At 43.0% G+C, this 13,719-nt stretch overlaps 1 protein-coding gene across 1 annotated transcript; it reads left to right on the plus strand.

The window, feature by feature from the left end:
• Positions 1-11,522: 11,522 nt before the first annotated feature.
• Positions 11,523-13,328, plus strand: LOC132134221 (gastrula zinc finger protein XlCGF8.2DB-like). The gene has a single exon (XM_059547017.1). It carries the CDS (start codon positions 11,630-11,632, stop codon positions 12,602-12,604), a length of 975 nt encoding a protein of 324 aa, XP_059403000.1. The 5' UTR covers positions 11,523-11,629; the 3' UTR covers positions 12,605-13,328.
• Positions 13,329-13,719: the final 391 nt, after the last annotated feature.

Raw genomic sequence — 13,719 nt, forward strand, 5'->3', positions numbered from 1 at the left:
CTCATTCCATGTAGAGTTGAAGTAAGAGAATTGATGAGTGATGAGATGACGTTTTAGTCCACAGTTATTTGAGTGCGATGCAATGTTTTCCTATAACCCACAGTGTCTTTGGCGTTCGGCATGTTGCTGTCCTGTGTGCGGCATTGGATGAATCCAGTGGTGAATTAAGATGCATCCAGTCAATTACACCCAAAGAAAGCAATCATTTGTAGGACAGACAAGTGTAGACAGACTAAATAAAGTCCTTTCTAAAAAGAAATCAAATGGCTGACATCAGTAACTACAATATACAGACACTGTTAGATAAATAAACCAAACCATACTCACAGCTGAGCGGAAACTCAAAGAGTTCTCAACCAAGGACTTTCATAGAGCAAGCTGGTAGCATGACCAAATGGTTTCCCTCTACCAAATGAACTGACTTACTCTATGGTGAACAGGCTTATATGTCCGGTCACCTCCAGGCAATAGCGCCCTCAAGCTGCTCCTAGAGTTACTACATGTAACCCAAATACATCACCTATGAAGACCACCAAGAAAAGTGAAGCAAAACTACAATTATAAAACCAAGTAACTTTTTGTTTGTTACTCACCCCTCCCTTTGGTGTCAAAATTTCACACATGGCAAATTTTGAATTATTGGGTACGGTAACTGACAATCTGGGTAGGATCAGACAACATTGACACCTTGTAATTTACTGGACCTAGCTTTTTGACTACTTTAGCTGGCCCTCGCCATTTTGGAGAAATTTTAGCCATGAACCCATCATCTGCACGAGATAGAGGATTAGTATGCACCCAAACTATATCACCCTCTTGGAAGTCTTGGGTTCTTCTCTTGAGGTTGTAATACTTTTTTTGTTTAGTTTGTGCTTTCTCAACATTTTCTCTGACAGATTCATACAGTAGTTGCTGGTGATCAATGGTACTGTACGTAGTTTGGTTCATCTGGATCTGGCGGATTCTGTAGAGCTCTTTGTAGTGGTCCTTTCAGTTGACGTCCAAGGGCTACTTCAGCAGGTAAATAACCTGTACTTTCACGCCATGCTGTATTCAAAGCAAATCTAAATTCATAGATCCATTGATCCCAAGTACCATGATTATTGACAACATAGTGAGTTCTCGTAAGATCAGTGGTATTTTGATCTTTGGCTTTTACCGTGATCTCTTGGCACTCTGTGTCTTTATTCTGTTCAGCAGCAATCTTTGACAAGTCCGTTGAAGACTGATAGTCCATCTTTCCAACCTAGACAAAGGTTTTGGGTGCTGGAAAAGCCAAACCAAAGAAGCATGGTCAATAACTACCTCAAATGCTCTGCCTTCAAGATAATGATGCCATTTTTCCTCCGCCCAGACTACCACTAGACATTCCTTCTCTGATGCTGAATACGACCTCTCAGCACCTCTCAGCAACCTGGATGCATAAGCGATCACTTTTTCTTGTCCATCCACTTCTTGTGTCAGCACTGCTCCTAAACTAACATCACTAGCATCTGTTTGTACTTTTAAAAAATAATCAAAATTGGGTGTATTTAACAAATGGGCTTTGGTCAGATCATCTTTGAGTTCAAACGATCTCTGGCACTCATCTGTCCATATACATTTAGCTCAATATGTTTTATGCTGCACAGGGTGGTGTCAAATTGATCTGCACCAAGGAAGACTTAAAGCTCATCGAATAAGCGGTGGAAAATTCATGCCTCACTTAAGGTAATGAATCAGTTAAAATCTCTTATGCATGACTGGCCATCAGTTTGCCTTCACAAGTTAGGACATACAAATTGCAGCCCTATTCTTGACTCTTGAGACTTGGTAAGGTCTCTTTCTCAAGGGAAGTTCATCAACTGTTTTGATTTCATGTTTGATGCAATTTGTATGTCCTAACTGGTGAGTGCAAACTGATGACTATTTGTCCGCCGGTTCCGGCCTCCTTCTTGCCGATGACTAGGATGTTTTAATTTATTACAGTGGTGCCGAAGCCCGGGAGAAGGAGGGACGCGCTGCTGAAGATCCCTCGCCACTGTGGTGAATCCGCGGTGCCATCGAGCAGGCGAGGAGGATGCCGCCATGGACGCTCGAGGCGGTGGACTGGAGCGAGTTGCCGGGGACGGGCGAGCTCGCTGCCGACCGCCCACGATAGGGAGGGGCGGCTGCCGTCCGTGAGGGAGCGGAGGAGTCGGCGCCGTTCGCCAGGGGGCCGGAGCCTGCTGCCTCCGTGAAGGAATCCGGAGGAGCAGGGAACGGGGGACTCCTGCCGGCTGCCCAAAACCGGAGGAGCCGTCGCTGTCCACCGGGCGGCGGAGGAGTGTCGTGCAGTCCGCCGAGGGCCGTCCAGTGCCACTGCCAGGCACCGCGGAGGAGATCACCTAGCCGGTGGAGGGCCGAGCAGCAGTGCGTCTGGGAACCGGATTTTTTTTTTTTTTTTTTTTTCTCTCTCCCCTCTCTCGTCTCTGTCGCTCCTCCTTCCATCTCCATTTCTCTTGCCTCGTCTGTCCTACCCCCGGGTTCCCGCAGGTCCCCGTGAGCGGTCCCCCCCGGAGGGAGGGGGGGGGGGGGAGTAGAGCGCATTTTTATGTACTTTATTTACATTTTATTTACTTTATGATGCTGCTGTTGCTATAATTATGTCTGTGGTCAAAAGTTAAAATGACTGATGCCTTGGTGCAGCGCACACACACAAAGCTCGGGATATGACGCATGCGCGCGGTTAAGGCTAGGAGGGATACGTTTGGCTCTACTGGGCATGCGCATATAAATAAAGTGACATTTTTGTCATACTGTACTAGGGCTTGCATAGACTAGTCGGCGCTGTCGAAACTATCGACTACTCGAGCATGCATTAACCATAATACATACAAAGTGTTTGCACAACTTGAATTTTAGGATTACAATATTGCGTGTAGCTGTTACTTTCTTTGACCTTATATATGTTGCATGTACAAATAAAATATGTAATGTAATAATTAGGGTTGTGCCTGAAGCCGAATACCTTATTCTGAATGGCATGGATAATAGCTTTAAAAACGAATAACGGACAAGGAATAATTATGTCTGAATACTCGGCTGAAGCTGGCACAGTCCGGTGTTTGCTAGATAACAGTTGAGTCATTGGATCATCGCAATATTATACACAGACCTCTAAAGTCACGAGTGTGAAGTGAATGAATGTAAACTTTATGAATGAAAAGAGCGCAAATCAAACACCGCATTGCTGTTGCCTCTCCGTGCATCTCTCAGAAATCAGAGCTTTGCAAGAGTAATACCACCTATAATAATACATCATACACGTTAAATATATATATATATATATATATATTATTTATATATTTATATATATATATATATATTTATATATATATATATATATATTATTTATATATATTTAAAAGGCAATGATTTAAACCTTAAGCTACGATATGAAACGAATGAATTAGAACAGCGCGCTCACCAATCAAACAGCCACCAATCAACAGTCTCTCAAAAACCAAACCATTTCTCTCTCAAGAGTAGACTAATAATCAGGGTAGATACAGATACATTTTCTACTTGTCCTACATGTTTGCATCTTTACCTTTTGCTGGTTTGTGTGGCATGCACACATTTGTTTACTGAAGTTTGTCTACTCATTAAAACTCGTTTAAAGAGTTCTGCGTAATGAAAATGTGCGCATTGAATTGATTCAGTCGTGTTCAAATGATCACGTTTGTCATGTCATCTCTCTGCTTGCATGATAAATATTATTTTAGAAATGAATAATTATTTTAGTTTAAGACAACATACTTGTTCAGTGATAACTACAACAAAAAAAAAAGATAAAAAGTCATAACGGTCTTATCAAGTAACTGTCAGGAACACAACTGGACACAGATGCAGGTTACAGTACGAGACCAATTAATTCAATAAGTCCAAAAGAAAAACTCCCTCAAATGAACAGAAACAGGTCGGGAAATAAGGAAAAAGGTCCAACAGAAAAATAAGAGACTTCAATGTTCTTGCGTAAACACCCGGCAGGGGGCGCCCAATGGCGTGGCCGCGTAGTGAGCGGAGAGGGGAGGAAGACACGAGAGAGCCAGTATCAGAGCAATCTGAAACACTTCTGTGGAATGCAGGTGCCCGGTCTAGGAAATGAGGGAGGGGAAAAAATAGAAAACAAACAAAACAACTGGTAGCAGCAAAAAATGGCACGACAGAACAAGGCTAGACTGGAACAGACAGAGTGGCTGTACATGGACTATTGTCGAACAACGATCTGGCACCAATTGGCGCGAAAGACAGGAATAAATAGAGTGAGAGATGAACAGACATTGAATTCAGGTGAGCGGAGTCAAACAATTAGAAGCGGAAATTGTAGTAACGAGGGGGATTGAGGAACGCCACAGATAGGTGCAAGACGAACAATCAAAACCAAAACAAAACACCATGTGCACACGAAATGCAGACATATACAAAAACACACACATGCACACACCGAAGAACAGGGTGATCAGACAGCGGACATGACACTACCCCCCCCCTCCGACGGATGCTATCAGGTGCTGCAGGAAGGGGCTCACCTCGTCACCGGTAGAAGTCCTCGACCAGTGTCCGATCCATGATGTCCCGGGCCGGAACCCAGCTCCTCTCCTCTGACAGCGAAGAGTGCGTTCCAAATCCTGGTTTGCCCGCTCTGACTGCCCGTTGGTCTGGGGATGGAATCCTGATGACAGACTCGTAGAGGCCCGGATCTGCCGACAGAACTCCTTCCAAAACCGAGAGACAAACTGGGGACCCCTATCAGAGACCACGTTGACCGGAAGACCATGAATCCGGAATATGTGATCAACCATCACCTGAGCAGTCTATTTGGCTGAGGGGAGCTTGGGAAGGGGAATTAAATGGGCCGCCTTGGAGAAACGGTCCACCACCGTAAGAATGCCGGTGTTACCCTTAGATTCCGGGAGGCCAGTGACAAAATCAAGGGCCAAATGTGACCAGGGGCAAGAAGGGATGGGCAACGGGTGGAGCAGACCAACGGGAGGCGCATTGGAAATCTTGTTCTGAGCACACACTGAGCAGGCAGCCACGAACTGCCTGACATCCTTGGCCATGGATGGCCTCCAGAATCGCTGACGGATGGCAGCCAGCGACCTCTGGACTCCTGAATGACAGACCAGCCTAAACGAGTTACCCCACTGGATTACTTCAGAGTGAAACTTGGTGGGAACAAACAGATTACCCGCTGGACCCCCTTCGGCACAGGTCCCTTAAGTAGGGCCTCCTCTACTCGTCTCTCGATGTCCCAAGAGAGGGATGCCACCACCACCTCTTTGGGCAAAATGGTTTCAGCTGACTCCTCCTCCCCAGGAGCCTCGAAGATACGAGAAAAAGCATCGGGTTTAACATTTTTGGCCTCGGGCCTGTATGATAAGGTGAAATTGAACCGACCAAAGAAAAGGGCCCAGCGATCCTGTCGGGAGGTCAGCCTCCTGGCTGAACAGATATACTCAAGGTTTTTGTGATCCGTCCAGACCAGGAAGGGCCGAGCTGCGCCCTCTTACTAGTGGCGCCACTCCCCCAAAGCCAGCCTGACCGCCAACAACTTCCGGTTACCTATGTCCTAATTCCGTTCTGGGGGACTCAGGCAGTGGGAGAAGAAGGCACAGGGATGCACCTTTCCATCCACGTGCGACCACTGAGATAGGACCATGCCCACACCGACATCAGAGGCATCCACCTTAACAATGAATTAACGTTCAGGGTCTGGAATAGACAAGACAGGAGCAGAGATAAACCAGTACTTTAATTTATCAAAGGCCTCCTGTGCCCCAATATTCCATTTGAACGGTACCTTGGGAGAGGTGAGTGCCGTTAAAGGTGCAGCAATCTGACCAAAGTTCCGGATGAACCGCTGATAGAAGTTGGCAAACCCCAGGAACTGCTGCAGAGCTTTACGAGAGTCAGTAGCTGGCCCCTCGGCAACGGCCCTTACCTTACAGGGGTCCGCTCTGATCTCTCTCGCAGAAACAACAAACCCTAGGAACGGAACCGACTGGGCATGGAAGACACACTTCTCCGCCTTAACATAGAGCTGGTTCTCCAGCAGCCATTGTAACACCTGGCGAACATGCTGAGTGTGTACCTGCAGAGATGGGGAAAATATAAAGATATCATCAAGATACACAAAGACGAAGCGATTCACCATGTCTCTCAACATGTCATTAACCAGGGCCTGGAAGACAGCTGGGGCATTGGTCAGACCAAATGGTAGGACCCGGTACTCAAAGTGTCCCGTTGGTGTGTTGAAGGCTGTATTCCACTCATCCCCCTCACGTATGCAAATCAGGTGATAGGCATTCCGAAGGTCTAGCTTGGTGAAGACTTTGGCTCCCTGCAATAGCTCAAAGGCAGACAACATAAGAGGCAAGGGGTACCTGTTCTTAATAGTGATGTCATTCAGGCCTCGATAATCTATACAAGGACGCAAGGAGCCATCCTTCTTCTTGACAAAGAAGAACCCAGCACCTGCAGAACATGAAGAGGGACGGATGAGACCGGCATTGAGGGATTGATTAATGTACTTGTCCATGGCCTCTCTTTTAGGGCCTGAAAGGGAAAACAAGTGACCCTTGGGCAGAGAAGTGCCTGGGAGGAGCTCAATGGCACAATCATAAGGTAAATGTGGAGGTAAGGAGGTGGCCCGGGACTTACTAAACACCTGGCACAAGTCATGGTACTCCACCGGGACCCTCTTCAAATCAGCAGCCTCCACCTGCAAGACAGGACACACAGACACAGGAAAAGAGGCAGCACCCAAACAAGACGCAAGACAGAACTTACTCCAAGACAAGACAGAGTTGCTGGACCTATCCACGTGAAGGCCATGTTGCACCAACCACGGGTGCCCCAGAACTATGGGAGCACTCGGGGATTCAAGAAGGTACAGCGTGGTCACCTCACAGTGATTGCCCGAGACTATAAGATTGACAGGAGGAGTAGCATAGGAGACAGTGGTGGTTAAAGTGCCTTCAATGAACGGGCAGGAATAGGTTCAGCAAGAGGAATGGCAGGAATTCCCCAACGGGTGGCTAGAGAGAGGTCCATAAAGTTCCCTCAGCTCCTGAGTCAACCAGTGCTGCACAGGAGTTAAAAACATCACCAAACTGAATTGAGACAGGAAGGAGAGTGTGAGAGGGGGGGGGGTGCAATTAAGGGGTAGCGCTCACCAGGATCCCCCTCTTTACTGGCGAGCCTTGACTTTTAATGGACAGCCTGCTGCGAAGTGAACTTATTTGCCGCAATACAGGCACAGCCCTACGGCGAGGCGTTGTTGCTTTTGTTGTGGAGTGAGTCGAAGGCGACCCACCTGCATAGGCTCAGGCTCAGCGGTTTCTGTGGGGGAAACAGATGACGACTCAGTCCTCCAGGATGGACGAACTGCCAGGCGCTGACGGTGGCGGCGTTGAAGGCGGCCCTCGATCCGCAATGCCATATTAATAAGATCGTCAAAGTCATGTGGCAAGTCCTGAGTGCCCAGCTCATCCTGGATGTCATCCTCTAGCCCTGCACAAAACATAGCTTGACACGCCTCCTCATTCCAATCACAGGTAGCTGCCAGAGTCAATACAAAAGCTACTTTGGACATCTCAAGCGCGTATGTGCGTGACTGCAAGGCAAACACCACAGAACACTGGGACAAGAAGGCCCAGCAGGAATTGGGGTCCCCATCATAGGGTGGTGGGTTATTGCATCAGGGCTCAGGCTCATGGCGATGAAGATGGTGAACTGCACCAACCCGTGCAGCCTCTCGTTGCAGCTCTTGGATGCGGGTGGTCAGCTCAGCCACTTGGATTGCTAGGAACTCCCCCTCCCTTGTGGTGTTTGTCAGTCTGGCTTCATGCTGGCACAAAAGAACACCCTGCTGGGTGACTGCGGTTCTGACAGAATCTGCACCTGCTGTGTCCACCTTGGCCAGATCGTTCTGTCAGGAACACAACTGGACACAGATGCAGGTTACAGTATAAGACCAATTTATTCAGTAAGTCCAAAAGAAAAACTCCCTCAAACAAACAGAAACAGGCCGGAAATAAGGAAGAAGGTCCAACAGAAAAATAAGAGACTTCAATGTCCTTGCGTAAACACCCGGCAGGGGGTTCCCAATGGCGCGACCACGTAGTGAGCGGAGAGGGGAGGAAGACACGAGAGAGCCAGTATCGGAGCAAACCGAAACACTTCTGTGGAATGCAGGTGCCCGGTCTAGGAAATGGGGGAGAGGAAAAAATAGAAAACAAACAAAACAACTGGTAGCAGCAAAAAATGGCACAACAGAACAAGGCTAGACTGGAACAGACAGGCACCAATTGGCGCGAAAGACGAGAATAAATAGAGCGAGAGATGAACAGACATTGAATCCAGGTGAGCGGAGTCAAACAATAAGAAGCGGAAACTGTAGTAACGAGGGGGAGGGAGGAACGCCACAGATAGGTGCAAGACGAACGATCAAAACCAAAACAAAACACCATGTGCACACGAAATGCAGACATATACAAAAACACACACACATACGCACACACCGAAGAACAGGGTGATCAGACAATGGACATGACAGTAACTGTACGACGTTGTGTCTGAATGCAGATACGAAAAATGTTGTGATTGTTACAGATACAAATCCTGGCTGTTACATGAAAATTTAAATATGTAATGTCATAATCATAAAGTTTTTTTAAATTTGTATGTAATTGTTGCATAAGGCTATATATTAATAAGCGTTTATTGATAAAAATAAAAAAAACTATTTAATGTGTTTTCATTTACAATAGCATGAACCATGAGTAGTCGAGTAACTCAAGTATTTCTTTAATAAAAAATCGACTAGTAGAAATCAGTAGTCTTGCAACCACAATACTGTACAACATTAATTTGTATTTCTTTAAAGATTTTACTCCCTCTCTGTAAATGGTAAGTTTAAGGCTATCTAGGTGTAGACGTAAATAAAACACAATCTAACAGGTAGAAAATTTAACAGTGTTAGTATGTCAGAATGCATGTAATAGCATAAGCCCCCCCCCCCCCACAACCCCTTTAAACTTCAAGGGAAAAGATACATTTGAAATTATACTAAATATGACTGTGTTAATTCACTTGCATTTATGTATGACATTTTTATATGATAATTCAGAGGGAACTGAGTAAACAGAAGGAAGTGGAGGAGAGGGAACAAATGTGAAGGAAAGACACAATGTAAAACTGTATTCCCACATTTTACTCTCTGGGATATAGAGACAGATATTAGGTAGTTGGATCACAAAGAATCTGAAAATCTGTTCTTCCGCAACTTGGCACTTCACAAGGTCTTGCAATCCTCTGAGGCATCTCTATCTTTTCATTGCTTGAGTAATTTGGTGTTAATGTCTCTTTTAACTCTACTGCTTGTGTGAATTGATGAGCGAGGCTAAAGAGGCAAAAGCAGTGTCCATAGCACAACATGCTATGTTTGCCGTGTTCTGGCCTTTAGTGTGTTGCTTTCCACACGTATGCATTTAAGTAATAATTACAAAGAATTTTCATTATTATGATAAACACTTTTATAATGAGAACAAGTTTTCTCTTTATTGTAAGATTTGAAGTTATTTTGAGAAAGTTTATCATTATTACATGTTAGTAAGTGAGAACGTAAAATGTATGATTTGTACTTGGGAGATTAAGTTGTAAGATAATTAAAATATACATGTCAAAGCACTTGGTCATAAAGCCTTTGGTGATTATTTTTAATATTGATGCAATAATAATGTTTTTAATATTATCAGTTTGTTGATTTTTTTTGTTGTTAATTCAGCAGTTATATACTAGAGTTTGAAGCGGAGTAAATATGGCACTTAAAAATATCAAATTGGTGTTAACAGTAACAACTCAGCTTAATGTTCCTCAGTGCAAACATGTAGAAGGAGAAAAGAAGTCCAGAAGACCTAATAGATTGCATGGCAAGATGTATTTTTGATTTTCTCAAAAAGTGGTATCAGCCTGATAGAAATCACGCTGATGCTTGTCCACAAATTCAAACATAAATCTCTCCAATATCTCCAAGGGAATGTTGTGGTCTAATAGCAAGAGAAGAGAGATGTAACAGAAATAAGCACAGTTTCTGTGCTAAGACAGGGCTTCAATCATAAATTAAATACAGTCTCTCTGTCAAACTGAGGATAGTTGAGAAGACACCAGTTTTTTTTTTTCAAATATTGTAGACATAATTTGGTCATAGGACAGGATTGGTCTATGATAAACCAACTATCCTGGGTCAGGTTATAGGGGGTTTGATAACTAGTCTAGGAATGTTCTAAAGAAAGCACAAAGTTAAAAATATTAACATGAAACACCTCTTTCAGTAGCTAAGTGCTTATAAGATCTATGTATGCATGTTGTTAGTTTTAATGCTGGGACAACAAAACGATGTTCAGCTGTCAGTTCGCATTTGTCGGGTTAGTTTGATTGGTGTGTTTCACACATTGACCGCAGTTTGCTCGATTGAACATGCTGAATTTCTGTCTGGAATGTCGGTGAGACTGCTCTAATTGGATTTTCAGTTTAGCAAATGAGTCAGTGCTCAAGAATTAAAGTGTTGTGAGGCGGTAAAGGCGGTACAGACAGAAGGCTGTCTTGATGTTATGTGATTTTTCCCAAGCATTCCAATATGCGAATATTGTCCTTTCAACATAAACCATTTAAAATGAAGAAAGTTGTCAACATAACTGATATTCAAAATGGCAAGTAAGTGCTGCTTTGTTTACCTTGAGTGGCCAACATTTTATGTTGATTGAAACCCCTTAATTATTGCCCTGAATGGTGGAAATGGGAATTTCTTGAAGCCACTTCACTGAAGCTCAATTATCTTTTGCTGCACATAAGAAATATATTATTTGGTTTTTCTTGTTGTGATGGATGATTAAGGGATTTTTGCCTTTGTTTTCCCTCCTATTTATATTTCTTTTATTCATGGCTGGATAATTTCATGTTCATAATCACCATGGTGTGCTCAAAATTGTGAATATGAATGGGAATATACTTCAGAGATATTTTACTCATAACAATTTCTAGGGGTGCCAATAATTTTGTCCAACATGTATATAAGAAAAAAAAACATTTCATAACTATATTTCCCCCCATTTTAAATTCTTATTATCCAGTGAAAGGTTAGCTTTTTGTGTGTTTTTTTTTAAAGATCAAAAGGTTTAACCATGCAGATTAATATTCACAGACTTATTTGATCATATTTACCAAGGGTGCTGATATTTTTGCCATGACTGTATCTGCATTTATCTTGTATACCCTTGTTTCAGCTTCTGCTTTAGAATGATGAACATTGCTATAACTCTCACCTAGGGGCAGATCACACAAGTCAGTTTGTAGTCAGATGCAGTCTGTGTTGTGTGTTCAAGCACAGCTTATTTGTCCAGATGCTGCTGACATGAGGCAACAACACCGTCGGCTTTTGTTGCTGCTAGTTCTTTGAAGGAGGCTTGGTGTGTCTCACCCTTAAACGCTTTCATGTTTGTTTTCACATCTTTTGCTTTTGTGGCTTTAAACTGTGGTTAACTTGTATTTATCATTTTTCACTTTAGAACTGCTGAAAGAGGAGAATAAAGATCCGAATGAAATGGAACCGACAGATCACTGTAAAAAACACCATGATTCCATAACTGGTGGGAAACCCACACAGAATAAAACGACTTCTATACGAAAAAGAGCTCAGAAAACCAAATCGAAACGCAGTTTTACCTGCCATCACTGTGGGAGGAATTTTGGTGAAAATGAGAAGCTTAAAATGCATGTTAGAGTTCACACTGGAGAGAGGCCATATCACTGCCAACAGTGTGGAAAGAGCTTCACTCAACAAGGAGCCCTTAAAAGGCACATGAGAACTCACACAGGAGAGAAGCCTTACACCTGCCAACAGTGTGGAAATGGTTTCACTCAAAAAGGACACCTTAAAAATCACATGAGAACTCACTCGGGAGAGAAGCCGTTTATCTGCCGACAGTGTGGAACTGCTTTCACTCAAAAAGTACACCTTCAAGGTCACATGAGAACTCACACAGGAGAGAAGCCTTACACCTGTAAACAGTGTGGAAAGAGATTCACACAGAAAAACACCCTTCATTCCCACATGAGCATTCACACTGGAGAGAAGCCTTATACATGCGAACAGTGTGGAAAGTGTTTCCCTGGGAAAAAAAACCTTAAAGGCCACATGAGAGTTCATACTAAAGAGCAGCCTTTCTCTTGCAAGTATTGTGGGAAGAGTTTCACACATACATACACCCTTAGTTACCACATGAGAATTCACACTGGAAAGAAGCTGTACACATGTGATCGTTGTGGAAAGAATCTCGCGACGGGATTTACTCTTAAGTGTCATAAGATCATGCACACTGGAAAGAAACCCTTCAAATGTGATCAGTGTGGCAGGCGTTTCATTCGTAAGACGAGCCTTAATTACCACATGAAGACTCATTCAGCAGAGAAATGCTGTAAATGTTCTCAGTGTGGAAACAGTTTCAGTCATAAAGTTAGCCTCTACGCTCACATGAGAAAACAACACACTCAAGAGAAGCCTGGTTCTCACAAATAGAAAATCATAAGATTCATGAAATATGTGTGGAATCGTGAAGAAATCCACATGACATTTCACTCAGGGGAGAACTACTTTATGTCCTCATTGTGCAATGTGTTTCGCAGTCAAAGGAAACCTGAAGATTAGCATAGTTTACACTGGAGAGAGGACTTTCACGTGTTTCTGTGGTCCTGAAATGCTATTCAAGATCATTCTGGAAATTAAGTGTGACTGTGACTAGGTTTACCAAAAGAGGCTATTTTAAAAATCACTGGCATATTCTGGAGGAATTCCCATTAACTGTGATCCATGTATTACATTTCTTTTGACATCACATCTGATAGAAACACCTAAGAAGTTCAAGATTTTTATTTGTCACATACATGGTTATATGGAGAGCATATGACCAGCAGTGAAATGTAAGAAGTGGTCCTGCAATTTAAAATAGCACCAGAAAACAGGTAGGTTTATCTGTTTGGAATTAAGACTATGTTCACACCAAACCTGAACGTGCTATATCAGATTATTGCACCTTCAAAGCCAGGTCTTTTATTTGTTCACGTCTTTACATGCTTCCCCCGCCCCAATTATGATCTCCTGTATCCACACCTGACTGTCTCCTTTTCTATAGTTTCAAATTTTGCATATACTCTTATTTAAATTGTATGGAGATATTGTGCCAATCCATATACAGCTTAAAATTATTCATACCCTTGGTAAATACGATAAAAAACAGCCCTGAAAATTTCTGTATTTTTTATCCTTTTGATCTTTCATTCAAAAAAAAAAAAAAGAAAAAAATCTAACCTTTAATTGATGTAAAAAAAAAAAAAAAAAAAGTGATAGTGGGGTAAAATCACATTATGGAATATTTTTTCTCTAATACACAATGGCCACAATTATTGGTAATCCTAGAAATTCTTATGATTAAAATATCTCTGGAATATATTTCCATTCATATCAGCATTGTTATTTTATTTATTTATTTATTTTTTATCACACCGGGTTGACTAGAAACTTGACAGCCATGACTTCCTGTTTGAAAGGAATATAAATATGAGGAACACAAAGGCCAAATTCCTGACAGCATAGTGGATTCTGTCAAATAACAACAGATAAAAAATTTAAAACTG

The sequence above is a fragment of the Carassius carassius genome, unplaced genomic scaffold (assembly GCF_963082965.1).
Source record: "Carassius carassius unplaced genomic scaffold, fCarCar2.1 SCAFFOLD_58, whole genome shotgun sequence".
Taxonomy (NCBI): Eukaryota; Metazoa; Chordata; class Actinopteri; order Cypriniformes; family Cyprinidae; genus Carassius; species Carassius carassius.